Source organism: Rhipicephalus sanguineus, chromosome 6 (genome assembly GCF_013339695.2).
Source record: "Rhipicephalus sanguineus isolate Rsan-2018 chromosome 6, BIME_Rsan_1.4, whole genome shotgun sequence".
NCBI lineage: Eukaryota > Metazoa > Arthropoda > Arachnida > Ixodida > Ixodidae > Rhipicephalus > Rhipicephalus sanguineus.
In genome coordinates, this window is record NC_051181.1 from 73,447,409 (window position 1) to 73,469,164 (window position 21,756).

At 43.5% G+C, this 21,756-nt stretch overlaps 1 protein-coding gene across 1 annotated transcript in view; it reads right to left on the minus strand.

The window, feature by feature from the left end:
- Positions 1–21,756, minus strand: part of LOC119395884 (protein MMS22-like) — a 123,499-nt gene that overhangs the window by 29,371 nt on the left and 72,372 nt on the right. The window contains exons 20-21 of the mRNA XM_037662893.2: positions 17,144–17,234; positions 15,630–15,706 (exon numbers count right to left, since the gene is read on the minus strand). Of these exons, the coding sequence (XP_037518821.1) occupies positions 15,630–15,706; positions 17,144–17,234 (168 nt within the window). The remainder of the gene's footprint in view (positions 1–15,629; positions 15,707–17,143; positions 17,235–21,756) is intronic.

Here is a 21,756-nt window from a genome sequence, read left to right on the forward strand (position 1 = left end):
GAGCGGGAAAAAACGATGGCTATGGCGGAAAGGCTTAAGTCAGCCGAGGAGGGATTGGCAAAGGTAGCCATGCCAGCAAAGGTAGCCATGCCAGCAAAGGTAGCCATGCCAGCAAATGTAGCCACGGGGAACAGGGAAGCAGGCGACAGCGGGAAAAATGGGGCATCGACCCCCACAGTGGTAGGCGCGAAGGGGGAAACAGGTTTGCAAAAGACAGGTGCAAGGGACACAGGACCCACCTTCCGCGAAGTAGTCTTGGGAACGGGAGGGGAAAAAACAACAGCAGTAGCACGCGCTAGTAACAGCTAGCCCACGTGAAAATGGGATGTGAATTCCCAGCTGGAAAACGGGTTTCCAGCCTGGTTTTCAGCTGGAAATGGCTCTTCAGGCTGGAAATTTTCCATTCCCAGCTGGAAATTGTATTTCCAGCTGGGAATGAAACCCATTCCAGGCTGGAAATGGTATTTCCAGCATGGATATGGAAATAATTCCCGACTGGAAAGCCATTTCCAGCTTGACGTCTCCAGTTCCAGTTGGGAAGTTATATTTCCAGCTGGAAATTTTTCCAGCTTCACTTGGGAAATAATTTGCTCAGAATGAAATTTTCCTGTTTGAGCGAGAAAATGGTATAGTTGACAAAAGGAATTCCAGCTGCCCAAAGATTGATCTGCATACAATTAAGTGATAGCAGATTAAGTGTATAATGCAGACCGTGCATTTAGACATGACTTAGAACAGTGGTTCACAAATGGGGGTCCGCGAGGTCATTCTTCGGGGTCTGCAAAACCCAAATAAGCTTATTGCAAAAAAAAGAGAGAGTTTTTTGAAGGCCCAGTATGTCCCGTGACAGCGGCCCCTTCTGGTTTTTGGTATGCTTCACTGCATTACATTTGTGCAGTGCGACGGAGCTGACTTGTTTCTCCTTCATGAGGTGGCTGTAAAGTTTCTGTTGCAGTTTTCTACGACATATGCGAGCATGCTTTTTCCAGGCTTGCATATTTGAAAAACAAACATCGCGATAAACAGGTTGAATGTGGCTGCAGACCAGAGAACTTATTGACAAGTTGTTCAGATCGAATTGACGTGGCACTTTTGCCTGACCATTCTTTGCCACGTAGAAATAAAAGGCATCTATTTCACACGCTGCATATTGCGTATAACCCACCCACCCCCTCTTCCTTTGACTGCAAGGGGTCTCCCTGAAACATCCATGTCTGAGAACCACATTGAATATTCATCACATACATTTTACAACCGTGATCTTCCGTGCCCGGGCCGTGCGGCTGGGTTGCAAAAAAATTGAAAAATATGTATGGCTGTGGTAACACGCACTTTTATTTGACCTTTTCAGTAGTCGTGCTCCCGGTCGACACGGCATTACAAATATGTTACAACTGTATACGTCCAACCAGGTGCTTGCTCAGTTCCTCACTGAGCCGTTGCGCCAATAGCTAGTGTTTAAACAATAGTAGTTACTTCCTTATGAAAAGGGGCATTATTTTCAGCATTCGCCATTGACTGCCACGATCGAAAAGCAGTGAACTTTGCTAACTTGCTCTACAGTGTGTACTTGCTCACTCCGACGCCGCAGCCATGAAAAACGCCGCACTGCCGCGATGTTTGTTGGCATCTCAGTAGCTCTATTGTCGTATCATTTCTCGGCGACTTATGACGTTGATGCTAAATAATAACCTACTCTGTAATATAAATACAGCGTACAAAAGTTATATTTCTTTTTTTAAGGTTAACATCATTAAAGACAGCGGTCCGATAGACCGCATAAATTATTATGTCGCCGCAGTCAGCCGCAGTTTCGTACAGCACATGGCGGCTAGTCGTGGTGATATTGGTGATACTGTGCGTGTGTGTGCTCGGTGTTCGCTACTCTATAGGGAGTTTCCTTGATGAATATCTGTGCGACAGTTACATGGAATAGTTCTTTGTGGTCAGGTTTATCTCTGGAAAGTGTTACGAGTGATGACCAGCATGTTCGAACGGTTTTTATTGCTGTACTATGTGCGATGTCTTGGATACACCAGCGCCGATCAAGGGACAGCGATTTTCTCAGCTCTAATTGTTCCAATTGGAGGTAAGTTGCACTTATATATTTCAAGTATAAGTGAACGTTTGTCCCGAATGCTTGTGGGCTTCGTTATCACGGTGTCATGTTACCTGGCTGCGTGTAATGTTTATATATGCGCGAAGTACACTACGGTTTGTGTAAGCAGCCTTTGTCTCCAGTAGCCCTGTGCCGTGCAATGCTTGTGCCTACTGGTGCGCATGCGTCTATGCAACAAACGCGAGTAATTATATGTTCGAGTGAACTCATTGGACGCCTATTCGGAGTAGTTTAAGGTCGATATAAATAATCGTTACATAGCACGACCTACAGTATGAACCGCAGTGCTCATCAGATCTTGCTCACCTTTGCTTTGCACTGCATTGACTTTGTATTGTGGTACTGCTTTTGAAAGCTGTATTGATGCTGTTCATGGGATTTGGTAAAACTATACTTTTGCTATAATTGCGTTTTATGGGTCATTGTGGTTTTGATGTTTGCTCACCATGTATAAATATTTTTTTTTCAGGTGGTGTACGAGGATATGAGCAAACTCATTCTACATCTCGAGATATGTTCCAACACTTGCTACAAGCGTTCAAATAAATGCTGTTTAATTTCACCACCATGTTCTTTGACTGTGTGCAGTTCACTGGACGAACAGGTCCTGTAGGAACCATGCTAAGACGCATGCAATGCGAGGTCAAATCTGGAAACTCTTCCATTTCCAGCTGGGAATGAAGGATTCCAACTAGAAATTTTGCCATTTCCTGCTGGAAATATTTGCTGGAAATATTTCCATTCCCAGCTGGGTTATGGAACCTGGAAATTTTTCCAGGCTGGAAATTTTCCCATTTCCAGCTGGGAAATTTTCCAGCCTGGAAAGATTTCCAGGTTTCATAACCCAGCTGGGAATGGGAATCATTTTCACCTGAGAGGTGCAGTGGCCAGGTGCGGGAGAGTCCACCAGAAAAGTCGGATCACGTGATAATCGCCGGGGACTCGAATTTAGCTACATGCGCAGAAGCAGTCAAGGAAAGGGTGAGAGGCGACAAACGAGTTTTAATAGGAAAGTTCCCGGGCCATAGGCTGGGATCAGTGATGAGACAAGCTAACGCAAAACTCGCAGCTAAGTCTAATGGACGTAACCTCGTGATAATCGCGGGAGGTCTAAACGACGTCTTGAGTAACGAATCAGCCGAACTAGCGACCACATTGGCGAAAGGGGTCGATGACATGCGCGCCATTTCCCCTCAGGTGCAGATAGTGGTATGCACAATACCGGAGGTACCGGTGCGTGACGGCAACCTGCAAAGAGCGGATTGTCGACGCAAACAAAGAGATATGGCAGATGAGTAGAGAGAAAGGCATCGAGGTAGTGGAAATAAACAGAGAGGTGCACAGGTGGGGTGGTTTTCGAAGAGACGGAATACACTTCGATAGGAGGCTTGGCCATGAGGTGGGTTGGCGTCTTGCAGGACGCGCAGTAGCTTTTTTGGGGGGCACGCGGGCCCTTCGGTGCCCATGGTAGCTTGTAATGAGGAAAACAACCAGGGGGACTCTTTGACAGGTAGTATAGCGAAAAAACAGAGAAAAGGTAAAAGAAGGGAGAAGGCGCGTGTTGCAATTAGTTACATTAACATGCAGGGTGGCAGAAAAAAGGCAAAATGGTTAGAGATTGAGGGACAGTTAAACAAGGAACAGATAGGTGTTTATGCGGTTACAGAAACACACCTTAGAGACTTGGAAGAGCCACCACATATTGAAAATTATGTTTGGGAAGGATGTAACAGGATCACATCAGAAAGGAGAGGTGGGGGGGTTGGAATGCTAATTCATAGCAGAACAAAATGGGAGAGAGTGAAACAAACGTGTTCAGAGCACATGTGGGTTTCGGGCACAGTAGGTGGAAAGAAAACGTGGCTAGGTGTAGCTTACTTGTGGACAGGCAATAACTGCAGAGAAAAGAATCTGGAGATAGTGAAATGCATAAGCACCGATATTAAAGAATTTGGTCATGATGCCGAGATAATCCTTCTAGGGGACATGAACGCTCACATTCATGACCTTGACGGATATCAGACACCAATGGCAAGTTATTGATAGATCTCTGCGAGCAACATAGTCTTGAGATAGTTAACGTGGGGCCTAAGTGTGAGGGGCAGATCACGTGGGAAGTCAGAAACAGGCAATCGAGCATTGATTACTGTCTCATGACAGAAGGAATATATGACAAACTTAGAGAGATGAGAATAGACGAAGAAGGCATTAACAGCTTGGGTAGTGATCATAAACGCATAATATTACAAATGGGATATAAAACTGAAAATAAGAACATAGAATCAAAGTTTGGCAGCTCGTATCTAAATGACAAACAAATAACAAATATAGCCGCAAGAGTCGAGGAAAAAGTAGACGAACTACCAGGCAAAGACTGGAAGTATAGTGAGCTGCTACATGTAATCACGAAAGAAATGGAAATAGAGAAGAAAACTATTTGTTGGAAAGGAAAGAAAAAGCCAAAAAGTTGGTGGAACAAAGAAATCCGGGAAGCGATCGAGATGCGACGTCAGGCATCACGGGAGCACAGACAGGCAAAAAAGGAGAAGCGGCCACAGGACGAAGTCAACCAAATATGGGAAATATATTTAGAGCAAAAATCCATTGTGCAGAAATTAGTCGAGGCAAAAATTAAAGGTGAAAGTGAACGCTGGATGACAGAGATTCGCGAAAAGAAAAAGGCCGCGCCTAGGATATTTTGGAGCCACCTAAAAGCGCTGGGTAGGAAGTCTGTCACAATGCAACAACATATGGTAGATGAAGGAGGAAATAAATTGGAAGGATATGAAGCGCTAGGTTACATCCGAAAGATAACAGCCGATTCGTTCAAAAAGGTCCCCCAGGGGATTCCCCCGGTGAGTAAAAGTACGCAAAGGAGTGCAACCGACGAAGATGTAGTACTAGAGAATTTCAATTGGAAGAAGGCCGAAGGAAAAATTCCTAAGCGCACTACTCCGGGCTTAGATGGGGTTCCCGTCAGCCTCATTAACGAACTCGGGCATAACACTAAAGAAGCACTGCTGAAAGCCGTAGAAAAGTGCTTACAGGAGAGGGAAATACCAGACAGTTGGAGAAAAGTAGAATGAACTTAATCTATAAAGGCAAGGGAGAAAGGATAACATTCGCTCGTATAGACCGCTAACAATTACATCGGTGCTATACAGGTTGGCGATGCAGGCAGTAAAATTAAAAATAGAAGCGTGGGTAGAACAAAATGATATTTTGGGAGAACTTCAGAATGGATTTCGAATCGACAGGCGGTTAGACGATAATCTGTTTGTTCTTACCCAGTGTATAGAAATATCTAAAATAGAAAACAGGCCCTTATACGTAGCTTATCTAGATATCACCGGGGCGTATGACAACGTTAATCAGGAAATTTTGTGGGATATATTGAAGGAAGTGGGCATAGGTGACGACTGTGTACAGCTTTTGAGGGAAATATACCGAGGAAATACAGTTTGTATAGAATGGGAAGGAATAAGTAGCAAGGACAGCGTTGAAATTAGCAAGGGGCTGAGACAGGGATGCCCTTTGTCCCCGCTGTTATTCATGCTGTACATGGCGAGGATGGAAAAAGCGCTAGAAGGTAGCAACATTGGATTTAATTTGTCACACAAACAGGTCGGAGCGATGGTTGAGCAGAAGCTTCCAGGTCTATTTTATGCTGATGATATGTCTTATTTGCGGACAGTCAAGATGATATACAGCGACTGGCAGATATATGCGGAAGGGAGTGTGAGGCTCTAGGACTAGGATTTAGTGCAACAAAATGTGGATTGATGGTATTCAATGATCACGGAGACCATACGGTATTAATACAGGGCCAAAAAAAATACCGAGGGTAAGCGAGTACAAGTACCTCGGAGTATGGGTAAATGAGGGGGATAGATATATGGAGGTACAAGAGAAAGCATCGGTAGCAAAGGGAAAGAGGAATGCTGCAATTATGAAGCACAGAGCTTTATGGGGATACAATAGGTATGAGGTGCTTCGAGGGCTGTGGAAGGGTGTGATGGTTCCGGGGCTTACATTTGGGAACTCAGTGGTGTGCATGAAGTCAGAGGTGCAATCAGGAATGGATGTAAATCAAAGGACGGTGGGCCGCCTCGCGTTGGGCGCTCACGGGAAGACGACAAATGAGGCGGTAAAGGGTGATATGGGATGGACAGGCTTTGAAGTGAGGGAAGCGCAGAGCAAAATGAGATTCGAAGAGAGGCTGAGGAAAATGAAGGAGAGTAGATGGGCAGAGAAGGTTTTCAGGTATTTGTATAGAAAAAGCGTTGACACGCAGTGGAGAAAAAGAACTAGGAGGCTCACCAGTAAATATACGGCTGGCAGTGCGGGCGATATGGCAACAAGGAGCATTAGCGGAAGGTCAGAGAGGCGGAGAGGACTTATTGGATGACAGCGATGGAAAAGAAGCCGGCTCTGAGTAACTACCGAAAAGGAAAAACGAAATAAGGAGGGAAAGGTTTTATGATAATTCAAGGGGAAGCGCTTTACTGTTTGAAGCAAGGTCGGGCTGCCTTAGAACGCGTAGTTATAAAGCGAGATTTAGTAACGAAGAAGAACAATGTACATGCTGCGGGGGAACTAAGGAAACGATGGAACATGTACTGATTGAATGTGGCGATATTCACCCAGGTATACGTGTGGGCACGAGTCTACATGAAGCCTGGGTTTTAGGGACAACAATGGAAAGCTGAACACGTCCGCGATAGAAATAAGTAAGAGACGGTTAGAGTATTGGTGGCAGAAAAGTAGAGATAAAGAACAAAAATAAATAATGGGGGAAAAATAAGGTCATTCTGCCTTAAGAGGCAGAGAGATGGACCGTGAATTTATATTTTTTGGTATAATAACATAGATTTAATCAATGTAGATAAGGTATTAGGCCAACATGAAACAAGGAAGCTTTTTTTCTTTTTTTTTTTCTTCGAGCCTGGTGGCAGACATGTCACCGCCCCGTTTTAAAGGGGACGCTCATAGCATCCATCCATCCATCCATCCGGAAATGAGTTTTATGCAATATGGCTGCCGTCGCTCGTGTTTGGTTGCTGCGCAGTGCGCTCCGGTCGCCCGTGCTCGTACAAAAGAAATAAATGTATATGCCACGTTTTGTTCACTTACCGAGCCCTGCGAGTGTCGTAATGAATCTTCTGAACTGTCTTTCGTGTGTATTCCGTGCCCCAACTGTGTGAAATGCTACGAAGGTGCCAGGAGACGCCAATGCCTCAACTGGCATTAACGCACACAACACCGGCGATGTGTAAGCCTGATAATGTTTTATTACATATTCATAAATCATTACAAGACAAAGTACACCACTGAGCGTTCACACAAGCAAACAACGCGGTTACATCGTGAAGTAGTGGCTCATAAAGCGCGAACGCACGAGCAAGAAGAGCTACGAAACGTATGTATACGCTCGTGTACACTATAATTATTTCCCTATTTCCTCGTGCCAATTTTATGCAGCCTCTTTGGGACATCACCTGGCCGGTAGCCTTGCGGAGAGAATACGATAGCTTGCAGCGCAAAACTCAGTGGCTGGCAAAACTCGCTTCTCTCGACCTTTTGACTTCAAACCACCCGAATCCGTATTTTCCTTACTACTGGCTTGTTTCTTGACAAGTTTAGCATAGCAGGTAAGGTGCCGCGCTGGTAAATGCGAGGACGTGGGTGTGAATTCCCTCCACGACGGCCGCATTTGTTTTGTTTTATCGCCTAGGAAAACTAGGCGACAAAATGGATGCGGCCGCCGTGACAGGCATTTCGAAAGAGCCCCAGGTGGTCAAAACTGATGCGGAGTGCCCACTATGATGCGCGTCATAATCGCATCGTGGTTTCAGCGCGTAATTCTCCAAAAACAATTCATATATTAAATTTCTATGGATTCAAAACTATTTTAACTGGTGGAGCGAACCTATAATAAATTCGCCCTGGAAGAAAAATTATCCAAACGTCTAGTTTCTCTCCGCAGAGGCAATCGGCTAAGTTTTGTCCAAAGAGGCAAGTAATGGCTCGGAGTAGCACAAAATTTGTTTCAGCTTGCAGCTGACCGCAGACAAGCGGGCTGGGAAAATTCCAACTTTTCTTGGTAAAGAGCCCACTTGACAGCACGGCAAGTGTCCAGAAAGTAATAGGTATGGTGTAATCATTCTGTGCGTTCCCACATTGTAAGTAACCAGCTTAATTCACAACACAGATACATAACAAACACTTCATGGTCACAACAATACTGTAGGAAATATCAGTACATTGCTTGTAAACACATGGACAACAAGTAAAATTGTACAACCAAGTCATGAGCTCCTTGGATTGCTTATCCTTTTTGCTTAGAACAATTATAACACAGCAGTGTATGAGCACAAAAACAATAGTCTTGAACTGCTAAGTCAATTTTTGCAGCAGACTTCCAAGTCTTTGCCTGGCTTAATTCTCTGTTTTTGAATTCCAAAGAATTCTAATATGTACAAAATAGGGGTGTGCGAATATTCGAGTGTTGAATTCGAATCAAATAGTACCTAATCGAATAATTCGATTCGACTTTCGAATAGCTAGTATTCGAAGTTTCGAATAATTCGATTTGACTTTTGAATAGGTAGTATTCGAAGTTTCGAATAATTCGACAGGACAAATATCTAAAGCGCAACAAAGGCCGATGGTGCAACTTGGTTAGGGTGGGGTGGCAAAAACTAACGCTAACGTCGTTACACTAGGCCTTCCGTTAAAACTTTCACTGACATTCTGGTTCAAAAGCGAGCGCACGCTCATCTTAAAAGAGATTGTCATTTCCGCACGTAGGAAAACACATGAGAATACTGTCAAGCCCTTCACAACTTTGTTCCCAAAACGCAGGCACGGACTTCTTGCGCAGTTCGGTCGCATATGCTGCAAGCGCCGTGAAACGTCCCGACTTTGACCTGCGAAACCCTCTGTCATTGGCTTTGCTTGTAAAAGTTTGTTCACGCTGGGCAGTCGCCACTGCCACACCGAACCACTCGTTCAGAAACTTCCATCGTTGCGGCACGCAGTTGAAACGCTGCTGTGAATGGGCGCCCGAAGATTTTTGGGCACGGAGCACCCATGGCGATGAAGCACGTTACCGTTGTCAGATGAGCCGTATTGCACGACCATGGGGAAAAAAACTAGCCACCGTACCCCCTCTGTTAGTCTTTAGGAGGTTTGGAGTGGCGCTGCTGACTGGAATGGCGGCTCTTCTATCAACATGCTTGCGCGCCCATAGAAACTGAAACAAAAGCCACTCTCGAACAAGTGCGTAATGAAACTGTCGGCACGCCGTAGCGCCCCTGATTTGTCCTTTGTCTTGCCGTAACTGGCGGTACACATTTTGTGTAAGTATACTATTCGATATTCGATATTTTTGGCCACTATTCGATTCGATTTGAGGTGAAATTTCACAATTTGCACACCTCTAGTACAAACATTTGCAGAAACAATTTGCGACAGTGAGCACTGCAAAATGGGCCATTAGTCACTTCCATCATAATACGAAGCAGTTTCTCTGACACCCCTCTCAAGTGTGCTACAGCACCTATTTGAACAGAGAATGCTTCTTCCAATTTTCTGACAAAATTGAAAGCTGCTTCTGTGGGCACTGTTAAATTACCTAGAGTCTTGTCCTGCATCTCCACTGCTTTGAACATCATGGAGATTTGGTTTGGTGAAGACAAATCTTGGCTTTTGTCTTTCAAGAGATCCTTGCACTGTAAGCATGGTGCTTTTTTTAGAAATGCTTGTACTAGGTATCCTGACACGTAACAAACTATGTTTGATTCAAGTACATCTGCTGGTTCTTTGGTGTCTGAAAGGTTTGAGCTGAAGGTGTCGGCCACAGTAGGACTTTCTTGATCGAGTCTTAATTTCTTTAGCTCAGTTAGAAGAACAGCCTTATCTGCTTGGCAGTTGCTGCCATCTGAAAGCTTGAAGAGCTTCCCGACAATGATATGCCTGAGACCGGCAGTGAACTGAAATGTGTTTGCAGTCTCGTTACAGCTGTGCTGCTGCCGAATGATCCCAAACAAGTTCTCCAAGGGATCCTGATTCAGACGACGAGCGAGCAAAAACTTGAAGTTATAGGATTCCTGCAGATCTGCCCACAGCATACAAACCGCTTTAATTGTGACCTGCCAGCCCTAAATGGTTCTTGGTTGCCTAGGCTCTTTGAATTTCCAAGATTTAATCCATGCAATCCAAGAATGCAAGAATTCAATGTGCCCTGTAGAAGTATTAATTGTATACCTCATTTTTCTCTCAGCGATCTTTACACAAGAATTGTTAAATGAATCAAACAAGTGATCTATTTTCACAACAAACTCAGCTGTGCTTGTGGCTTCTGGTGGAGAACATTAAATGCTATGAATGCTTCTATTGCCAGATAGACACTGTTGCTGAGCACCCACTTTACTTTCATGTTACCAAATGCACTTTCATAGATGTGTCCTCAGTGAATTTAGGTAGGCATTTTAGTTTCAGGTGATGTGTTGATTCATACAAATCTTAATATGCCCCCAGGAAGCAACAATATCACCAACAGGAATATCATGCTTACTCAGATTATTCCTCATACATTTCAACAGGTGGGGGACGTCAAAAATGAAGGAAATCTTCTATTTATCATCAATAAAGGAAGGCCTGTCAGGGCTCACACCCAGTGTCCTTGCAATAACGCAATTGCTGCTACCCTGGTCACAAACCAATGCTTTGACGAAGAGGCCACATGCCTTTAGCTCAATGATTAGCTTTTTCAATGACATTAAAAGGGGCCCTGCGTGAACTGTCCCCTCTCCTCTCAAAAAGGCTACTGGCTGTATGCATTTCTTCGCTATCCCAGAGACCACAACTGCTGCAGTGTGCGCTGTGCCATTTGTTCTTTCTCTGGCATTATCAACATATCCATGTATGATGTCTTTCTTAGGGTCATACTGCAGATTTCTTTTTAATGAAATTTTGTCAAAAATTAGGCAGCAAGCTCTGTCTTGAATTTCCCAATTTCTTTTTGCCTTTCCTTTGAATAACTCGAGAATCTGAGGCAGAACTCCTGTCTTTATATTTACGGCCGACAGCCACGTCCTTCAAAACATTACTGTGGGAAGGCTCAGTATTAGGGGTGTGCGAATATTCGAGTTTCGAATTCGAGTCGAATACTAACTAATCGAATAATTCGATTCGACTTTCGAATAGCTGGTATTCAAACTTTCGAATAATTCGACAGTACGAATATCTAAAACGCGACAAAGGCCACTGGTGCAACTTGGTGAAGGTGGGGTGGCTAAAACTAACGCTAACATCGTTACAATAGGCCTTTGTTAAAACTTTCACCGATTTCCTGGTTCGAAAATGAGCGCGTGTTTACTTTAGAGGAGGTTATGTTATTTCAGCACGTAAAAAAAAAGAAAGGCAAGAAAAGTGGCAAGCCCTTCTCAACTTCACTTCCGAAACGAAGGTACGGACTTTTGAATAGTTCGGTCGCGTATGCCGCAAGTGCCGTAGAACGTCTTGAATTTGGCATGCGAAACCCTTGAGGATTGGCTTCACATGTAAAAATTTGACCACGCTGCACATTCACCACTGCCGTACTGCACCACTCGTTCAGAAACTCCCATCATTCCGGTGCTCAAACAAAACGCTGCTGTGAACGGGCGCCTGAAGATTTTTGGGCCCAGAGCATGGCCATGGAGCACAATAACGTGACCGTTGCCAGATGAGCCGTATTGTACAATTATACGAAAAAAAAAAACTAGCTACCGTACCACCACCCTCTGTTGCCCAAGAGGTTAAGAGTGGCACGGCTAACTGGAATGGCAGCTCTTCTATCAACATGGTTGCGCGCCCATAAAACCTGAAGAAAAAAAAAAAAAACTCCCGAACAAGCACGTAAGAAACCTGTCACCACGCCGTAGCTTTCTTGATTTTTCCTTTCTCTTGCCGTTACTGACAGTGCACGCTTCGATACTATTCGATATTTTCGGCCACTATGCGGCACTATTCGATTCGAGATGAAATTTCACTATTCGCACACCCCTACTTAGTACCTTTGATAGATATTTATATGCCTCAGGGCTTGTAAAGTAAAGACTGAGGGCAAACTGTCTAAGTTGCATCAGCCATCGTCTCCCATGTTTTTTCAGTGGTTGCAGATGCATTTGCACTCTTAGAATTTCCAAAAAGTCCTTCTTTAGGTACCTGCCTGCTTCAAGAAGAAGCTGCGCATGAGATGCAATTGGTTTCTTGGACTTTTTAAGTCTTGCAACAATTTGATGGAGGTGGGAGTTCTCATCGCAGTAGTGCTGAAGCCTCTTCATATCATGTGGAGTGAGCACTTTCCGAGTCCTGGTCCTGGCTCTTGGGGTTCCTGGAAAATCAAAAAGCCACATCACTAATGTTAAGTCTAAGCAAGAGGCTTTAAAACTTACACCTTGGTTAAATGGTTTGCTAAGTTTGGTACACTAGAAACACGTACATTTGTATTTTAATGCAACGTATTATTACCTGGAATTTTGTGTGCATCTTTTACAAAATTTGCAAGCTATGCCCAAATTGAAATACCAGGTCAGGCTAGTGTAAAAGGCTAATTTGGTATTTTTGCATGTTATGAGAACAAAATAAACACAGGCAAAATGTATTTTTTGTCACACAGCCACGTATATGACTGGCCAAATGTAGGCACACACCCAGTGGCAGATAGTAAAACATTAAAACAAAAGTGCATTTATTTAATGAAAGCATCTACTTAATGTAATGAGCTGTATCATTAACCAGTTGTAGTGCCAATATTTATATATTGGGGCGCATGTGGGAATAATTCCTTTTTGTTTTGTAGAATGAAGACACACTTACTGGAATTACTATGTAATCTTGTATTAATCTTGCTTTAATAAGAGGAACAATACCTACTCTGTGTAGTTGGCGCTGTTGGCAATGGCTCCTGTGCCCCCTAGGATGCTGGCTCTTGTATTGGTGGAGAGATATTGAGGGGCACTGGAAAAGAATGCTGTATATCACTATATAAATTTAAGCAGGAGCAGTGGCATTGTGCTTTATTTTTGGAAAGCTCCCACTTACTGGTCTCACACCTTGATGCTGAGAGTTCTGGAGAGAAGTCGGGGAAATCTTGGTATTCTGAAAGTACACATCATTACATTAATTCTATATCCGCTTTAGAAAAAAGCACATCAGATGAAATACACACTTTCAATCAAGTAAACAATGAAAATTACCATCTATGGAAGCAGCGAAACGAAGCTTCGACACTTGTGACCTAAGAAATATTATTCGCGAAACCACTGCCGTTACAGGGTGGAAGGTACAAAATACTCATCAGGCAAAATTCGTTAAAAATTTAGATTTTATAGTAATCGTGAAACCAAGGAAAATGATAAGAGTTTCTGAACAATCTCGACAGTCCCAACACACACACACACCCCTACATTCTGGCGAGATGGGTCTTAGGTCTCAATATCGGTGGAGGGCTATGAGACCCCTAGAGACCGCATTAACTTTAAGCTCCCTTGACTTTAAGGACTGCTGATAATAATCTAAATGTTTCACACAATCTAATCATTCATGAAGAACCCCAAAGCACTTAAACGTTCTCTTTCACCTAATGCGATTACCATTACGTTCAATAATCACCGCTGTTCGCGCCCCTCGCGGATATAAAATCTCTTTTAAAAAACTTGTGCTCGATTATTAGAAACGCTGCACGCATAACCACTTCAAATTGCCTAGGCGTCCTATTGAAAAATCACGCGCAATCCCTTTAGGTGCAGTACACCGAAATCACAAACCAGACGTGTCGCGTGTGCAAGTTACACGGCAATGCAAAGCTGACACTGAACAATATGTGGTTTATGTATTCGTCATTATAGTAATACATTAATGATGTAACAAATGTCAAAGAAACGACGACGGACCATTGAACAAGAGCATAACTGACGCTCCGGCTTACCTGTTTGCGGTGCGGAATCAACAGATCGACTCCATGAAAGCGTCAAACGTACCCCTCGATCTCGATCGCTGCGGCATTCCTAAATTCGCCGGTAAACTGAGTCAGCTACTATTGCTGTAAAGATAAAAGGGCGTCTGCGAACTGAAGCGAAAGGTGCTTCCGCATTTACGTTGCCGCCGAACAATTTGAACGCCAACGGCCACGGAAAAGATGGATACAAATTGGATTTTGGTCCAGTTAGTCATCACTGAAGTCTTAAAACGTTGACACTTCAATTAAAAAGCAGCTATACATATTAAGTATAAACATAAGTAACTCTCTAGCTATCCAAAGCAAAATAACATGTTTGAATGATTCATTCGCTTGCGCAAAACAATTTCTTAAAGTTGAAAATTTGGGTGGTTTAGCGCCCCTAGCAGGGAAAATGCAAACTAAGATAGCCGACCGCTAAAAGAGGAGTTAGTAGCTCCACTCTGCGCGCATATCGATGGAACTCGCCGCGGTCGATTTTTTCGCCCTCTGCGGCGATCGCTAGAACTTGAGACTTTCCGGGGCCTGCGCCTCCGATGCAGAAAGTAGTCCGTGCAGTGTCGCGTGCATGCATTCTCACGGCGGGAGAACGCTCGAACAGTTCCGACAACCGGTGAACAGATTAACGGTTGGTACGGTCTCGGCGGTTTCCAGAGAATAGAACGAAATAATCGGAAGAAGGGACTTCGCACTCGCAGCCTGTCTTGTGTATGACTGCGCTCGCCTGCTCGGTGAGGGCCGCGGGGCGCGGCGGCGCGGCCGTCCAAAGTTCGCCCCGTGCGCGCGCGCCGGCGAGCTGGCTTGAGCGGGGCGGGGAGCGCAAAATATGCGAGTAAATATTTTTTTTTAGCAAAGCTGGCTAAATATTAGGGGTGCGCAAATTATGCGAGGGCGCAAATTATGCGGGTAAATACGGTAGTTATAAACGGTATTGTTATAAGTGGACTCGACCGTAGTCTGAGTGTGGCTTGAGGCTTTAGTGAGTAGCCATAAGCCTGCCTTGAGTAAGACTTGGGTCGGATAAGAAAAAATAATGCTAATACACAAGTTAGTATGTTACTTTACAGCAACGAAGCACAGAAGGCAACCATTTTTGTGGCAGTGGTCTTTACCCTATATTCCTGATCCATTACTGGATATAAACTATCAATGCATTAATTTAAATATAATAATTTGGGAAGTGGTACAAGCTGCAGCTGCTGCATCACTAACTGAACAAACTACCTGTTAGAAAAGTGCAACTGCTTGCAAACTTGAGAATATTTCAACTCAATTCCTTCTATAGTCCATGACCAATGAGAAGTTAAGCAACAACACAGGTGCCTGTCCTAACAGCCAAAAACAATCACCCACAGAATTATTACGAAGTGGAAACAACCCCAACAAGGGTATGCATCGAGTGCATGACATCAATGGTGAGCCAAGCCACTATTCACAGGTACTGGAAACACATTGATATTACAATGACTTTCTCAACAAGGAGTTGCTGTGCAGACTTCTCACCCTTGTGCTGTGCAAGCATTTTTCTGTCATCATCAGTTCGTTCAAAGTTCCTTGAAAGAGCCCGCTTGTGGACGGCCCTGTAAGACATCAAAAGATGTTCAACATTCTTTATAGAACGGCAGACAAAAACAGAAAAGGAAATTGGCGCTTCACTGCCTTTTTGGATTTGGAAATATATTATTTTGATTTTATGACTTGTTACTATGACCTGCTTCTATGATTACACCTTGTTGCCATGTCAACCTTTTAAACTGTATCTCAAAGCAAGGCCAAAAAATAGTACCCTCTGTTAATAGCACTCCCAAGCAACTATTAAAATGTACCATACAAATCCAAAGGGATAAGAGGTGGTCCGGCAGTAACATTGGAAATAATGAGGGTCACTCTGGCCCACTGGCGAGCTTGAATAAAGGACATAAAGTCCAATGGAATCAATATCACTTCAGCCACGCAGATTACAACAAGGATCGAGAGAAGGTGCCCGGTGCATTGTGTCACTCTGGCCGAGTGCTCCTTCCAAGTCCTCCATCTTACGCACCTTCAACCAAAAGATATCAAGTTGCACCTGGTCTCCTCGTGCCTAATTCACCCTAAATTCCTACTTCCAGGTATTAATGAGAACTGACAGACAATAATGCCAAGGAAGGCACTATTGTCTGTTAGTTCTCATTAATATTGTGTCTAACAAAGAAAAACGAGCCCTTAAAAGCAATCTTCTTTCCTTGCTTTCAGGTAGCCATGCACATTCCCCCGGCACTCAACAAACCCAGTTAAACCTCATTCACCAAATGCCCTGTGTTCCATCACCCTCTAAACAAGAGATGACACCTTTGCCCAGAGTGCCTTGGCACCATTTCTTGTTGCGGACAGGAGGATGGTCTTAACACAGTTCTAAAATGTTGTCCAGTGAGAGCCCATGTCTGATGAAGCTCAGACCTAATGCCTGATGGCTTCAATCCTAATCCTGGAGTGATGGTAAATGCTTCATTCAAACTGCGCATGCCTTCTGCATAAATTCATTCAAAATTGATGGGAGATGCAAGTGGCCAGCATGATTCTGGTGGTTCAACTTCCACTCCTGGATGTAGGGCCCGAACCATAGGCAAAATTTTCGCCCTTCCCTTTTCCTTAAATAAGGGCTCCCTCTCTCTCAAACACATGCACACACATTAAACACAAACACACATGTATGCACACACACACACACACACCGAACTGCTTTATCCCTTGTTTTGTTCTTTCACTGTTACAGCTCTACTGCAGAGCATTCTGTCTAAGCATCCGTTCCCCAGCATCGAGCCAAGGCCTCCCCTTGTGCCCTGAATTTTGATGTATTTTGTCAACGCACTCACGCCATAACTGTACCTTGTTGCCATCTCCTGCTTTGTATGGCTGACACCTGTTTTAATGCGCTTTTTCTGTCTCAAATATACACACCGTAAAGTTTTAGCAAAATAGTGGCAGGCCAGTCACAACATCCACTCATTGCAAGTGCAACTGGAAACTATGGTCACCTCAGCTTTTCTGCCGCCTCGTGGATGGTTCCCAGCATGTCCTCTTGCTGGGACGTGGAGCACTGTTCTAGCAGCAAGGCCATCTCGGGCACTGGCCATCAGGCAGGAACAAACAGTGCGAATGAAAAAAAAAAGGGTCGTCGTTTTGTCAAACGTAACAAAAGCTACCATAAATTTAAAGAGTTAAGCGAGGCAAACTCGGTGGTTGGTTAAGAGAGATGCTGTGGTACCAAAGGGCTCCAGAATAATCTTGTCCACCAGAGGTTCTTTAATGTGGGCTGACTAAAAATGCACGGTACATGATACCTGCGTCTATCAACCAATAACAAAGCACAATTTAAGCCTGTTAAAGGGACACTAAAGAGAAAAACGAATTTTCTCGTATTAGTAAATTAATCTTTCGCGATACCAAAAAAAACCACGCTTGCTGCAAGAAGATGCTTAGTCAGCAATAAAACGTGCAAAAAGAAAAATGCAAGTGGTGATGCCACCGTGAAGTTGTCGCACCAGTGGCCGTATCGTCATAGATTTAGACAGTGTCTACTAAGGCAGACGTAGTTCCTAATCCGTAAAAATGAAGTACATTGTCTTCTGAGGGAGTCAGATATATAATGTGCCAAGTTTTATGAAACTTAGTTAAGCCTACGTGGCCAAAACACACACAAAAAAAAAGATTTGAAATCCGTGACGTCACCATCGAAGTTTTTGGCAGGAAATTGAAAAGTGAAACTTTTGACATTGATTTTCTAATCTACTAATAAGCCTTTGGTTGTGAAATTAACAACACTAGAGTTTTCAGAGTATAATTTATGAGTTTAACCTAATTTATTGTTTCACTTAAGTGTCCCTTTAAGTAAAATGCAAATAAAATAGCACTGGTGAACAGATGAACAATGAAATTACAGGGACGCCTGACTACCAGACGCAAGATGAGTTGCCAGAAGTTCCTTAGCTCAAGCATAAAAGAAGAGGACAATAATTGGTGAGGGCCAGAAAATTGTTTACTTGCACTGTATGAGGGACAAACCATACTGCACTGAAGAACTCGCTTTCACTCCACCGTACCTCTGTGGCTAACACAGTGTCAAGAAACTTCATAGACCTTGACAAAGCTCTGTTCACTGTCCTTGGCTAGTTTGCACTAAACTAAAAGAGCTCAATACATTTACAGCGTAAAATAAGCAACCACAGAATTTGACTTTGATGAAAAAGGAAGGTCAGGATTTTTCACCTGTCTTGATGAGGCAAGGCATGTTTCGGGAAAAGTGAAGTCATCTCTTTCTGTCGCACGGTGCATGCGTATCAATCTATGCAATAAACACTTCAGCTACTAGCCAAAGCATGTTCATGACCTTTCCCTGTATTGTTCTGCAAGTCAGATTTAAGGCCTTTAAACTTGACAATGCCACACCAACAACGATTCAACTGCAGTCTGCACTAGATCATTAGTGCACACACTCAGGGGGCACTAGATCAGAAAGCTTTAAGAAGTTATAGCAAGTGAGAACGCCTTTACCCCATGCCGTACTTTGGTGCTCCATTACTGAATGCAAAATGCAAATTCGGGGTCCTGATTTAATATTTCCTTTCCTATAGTGTGCTCACCGACGTGCACAGTCCTTTGTTTCTGCTCATAAAATGCCATTGTGTCAGACACAGTGGCATCTTACGAGATAGCTTTCATCTGCCACTGAACTGAGTAAGATGGTAGTCATGCAGAATAATGTGAAAGCGAAGGTATTTTCTAAGGCAATTTTGAAGTGTACAGCCCAAATCTGTTACTGCATCACTGTGTGCATAGAGGCTTGCTGGCAACCTGGAGATTGAGTTCATATATGGACCATTTTCACACTATTGCTAGGCAGATGAAACTGTAGTCAATGTATGCACAAATTCTTCAAAGCCTGGCAACATAAGAGATGTTGACTATGCTGGTATAACTAGTAAATGATCTTGAGTTTCTTCCTCGTGCAAGTCATTGTCTGGTGGTTCCCTCACTTAATTGCTGGCTCGAGAGTGAAATTATTGCCTCTTGAAGGAGCTTCAGAAAGTCACAAAGACTTTGCCGCTATATATAATGTAAATACTGAAAATTCAGAACTAGTACTACAAGTAATTGCAGTAAAACTGACAGTTTCACGAGTTTGTAGGTATTCAAGGTTAAATTTGTAGCGTGCACAGTTGCTAGAAGCAGCAAATGAAGCTTGGTGGTTTGGCTTGCACTGCACTTTGTGCACAGCCAGTGGTTAAAAAGTTTTAAGAAGATGCTGACATGACTGATGATATTGCCAGCAACTGTATCAAAGACAAAATAAGTGTATCGCTTTTCCTGCTCAACTCAGTGGTCAAGTTAACGTGTGGTCATAGAAGTGGGGTCAGAATTACTAGACAGCATGCCCTAAAACATGCGAAGTTCAATCATTCTTTCTTATACAGCCTATGAGTGCAGCGCCGGTTCTGCAAAAAGCTGTCCGAATAATAAACTTAACTATTGATAGGTGACCCTAATGATGCTGCATAACAGGCCTGAGATTATAAGGTTAACCTGGCAATCAGGTTAACCGATAGTGTGTACATTTGTTAACTAAAAAAATTTAAATGTGCCTGTGATACTTTTATGATCTTTACTGCTTGGCTATCATTTATCACTGAGCTATACGGAATGAAATTTTGGTGCTTTTTGTTTCTCGAGTGTATGCGAAATTCTTTGTCATTAACAAGACTGCTAACATTACTTGCATTTTATGCGCAAACACGTGGTATTAATGTAAATCCTTTGTTGTTTGCAGGAAGTCAGCCTTGTCGTCGCAGTTATTTCACTGTTAAAACATTAGCCATCTTCTATGTCTTTTGTTAGTAACAACTGAGCCGTGTGTCTTGAGTTTTTAGTAGGCTTGTGCGAATATTCAAGCACTTCGAATATTTGAATGATTATTACAGTATTCGAATTCGCTTCGAAACGGATTTAAATTCTAGGAAATTTCGAAGTATTCGAAATGAACGAATAGACATCTATACCGCATGTAACCCTCTGTAAAGGTGGTTTCACTGCAGCGGAGATGTGCTCTACCGTGAATACACCTTCCCAGGAGAAATCCGCACTGCCGCGAAGCCCCATTTCAAGGTTAGATGAACATACAGTAAAACCTCGTTCATTAAAAGTCACTGGGACTGTGAAAAATCTAATTAAGTGGGTTTTCACATTAACCACTTACAAATATACAAAAAGCGGGATGCAAGGAACTTTGAATTACTGGAAGCAATCAGAGGTGGTCGTTCGCTGTGCCTGCTAGTTTTCGGCTACAAGGGATCTTTCCAGCAATATCTGGTCCCAATTTTGTCGCTAAACCGGGGAAACGGCGGGCCTCGCTGCTGCCAGCACAAGAAAAAAAAGAAATAGGAAAAAAAACGGTCTCGTAGTCAACTGAAATGCGCGCCTGCGGAAAAGAAGACGTGCTTCGCTGCAACACAGTGGTGACACGCGGGCAGTTTGTCACCTGCTCCTCGCAGCGTCAGCGCGTCACGATGCGACCATTCGCCCATTCTTTCTGGTAAAATAAAGAATTTAATAATGACCAGTGTGACGGAACTTGCGATGTGTTCTGAGTGGAAAAGATGATCATTGAAGTTTTCGAACTGAGTTTTCGAAGTAGGCATTGCAGGTAAGTACTCCGCCAGCAGTGCAAGTGCGCAAATTGCCAGAACAACTGCCAATTGGAGGTTCGCATACATTGCGAAGTCCGTCAGACTGCCCTTTATTAATTTTTATATTTTCACAGAAAGAATGCGTAAATCATGAAGCGCTGACGTTGAGAGAAGCACGCGTCATGCTGCCCCCCCTGTCACTACTGTGTTGCAGTGAAGCACGTCTTCTTTTCCGCAGGCGCTCATTTCAGCTGACCACGAGACCGCCTTTTGCTTTGTTTTAATTTAAAGACGATAGTCTTTCTTGGGGAACTTAAATGCAGAAATTTTGGTCTGTCTGTCTGTCTTTTTTTTCTTCCACTGGCAGCAGCGAGGCTGGGATGCTTCACTTGTCACTTATGGCTCCTAAGGGCCACGAGTGCGGATTTGCGGCTAAATCGGGATCGGGAATTGTCACATGGCACCCAAAGTTTTCGAATTAACCGGGCTGGTACTGACCACTACTTCAAATTATCCACTCAAATTTACATTGCAAAATACGGGGCCGCAGAAATCCTTCCAATTACGCGGGATTTTGAAAAAACCGAGTTCGAATTAATGAGGTTTTACTGTATTACCCTCACATCGATTCATCGTTTTTAAAGACGATAGTCTTTCTTGGGCAACATAAACGCAGAAATTTTGGTCTGTCTGTCTGTCTGTCTTTCTGTTTGTCTGTCTGTCACCCGATTCAGCCACCCGGCCAAAGTTGAACCACTTGCCCAAGGGCCAGCCATCTTGAACTGGTGTGTAGGTTCATAATTGTGTACATTTTCGATCAAAAAGCAAACACTACGCATATCTGAGGCGCAACATCACTACGTAAGTATTAGGTGGTGTGTTCCTTTATGAGAAAATACATAGATACGTAATTCTAAAGACCCTAGTTTCTTAATTAGGCTGTGCTGAAAATACGTCTGCGTTGGAAA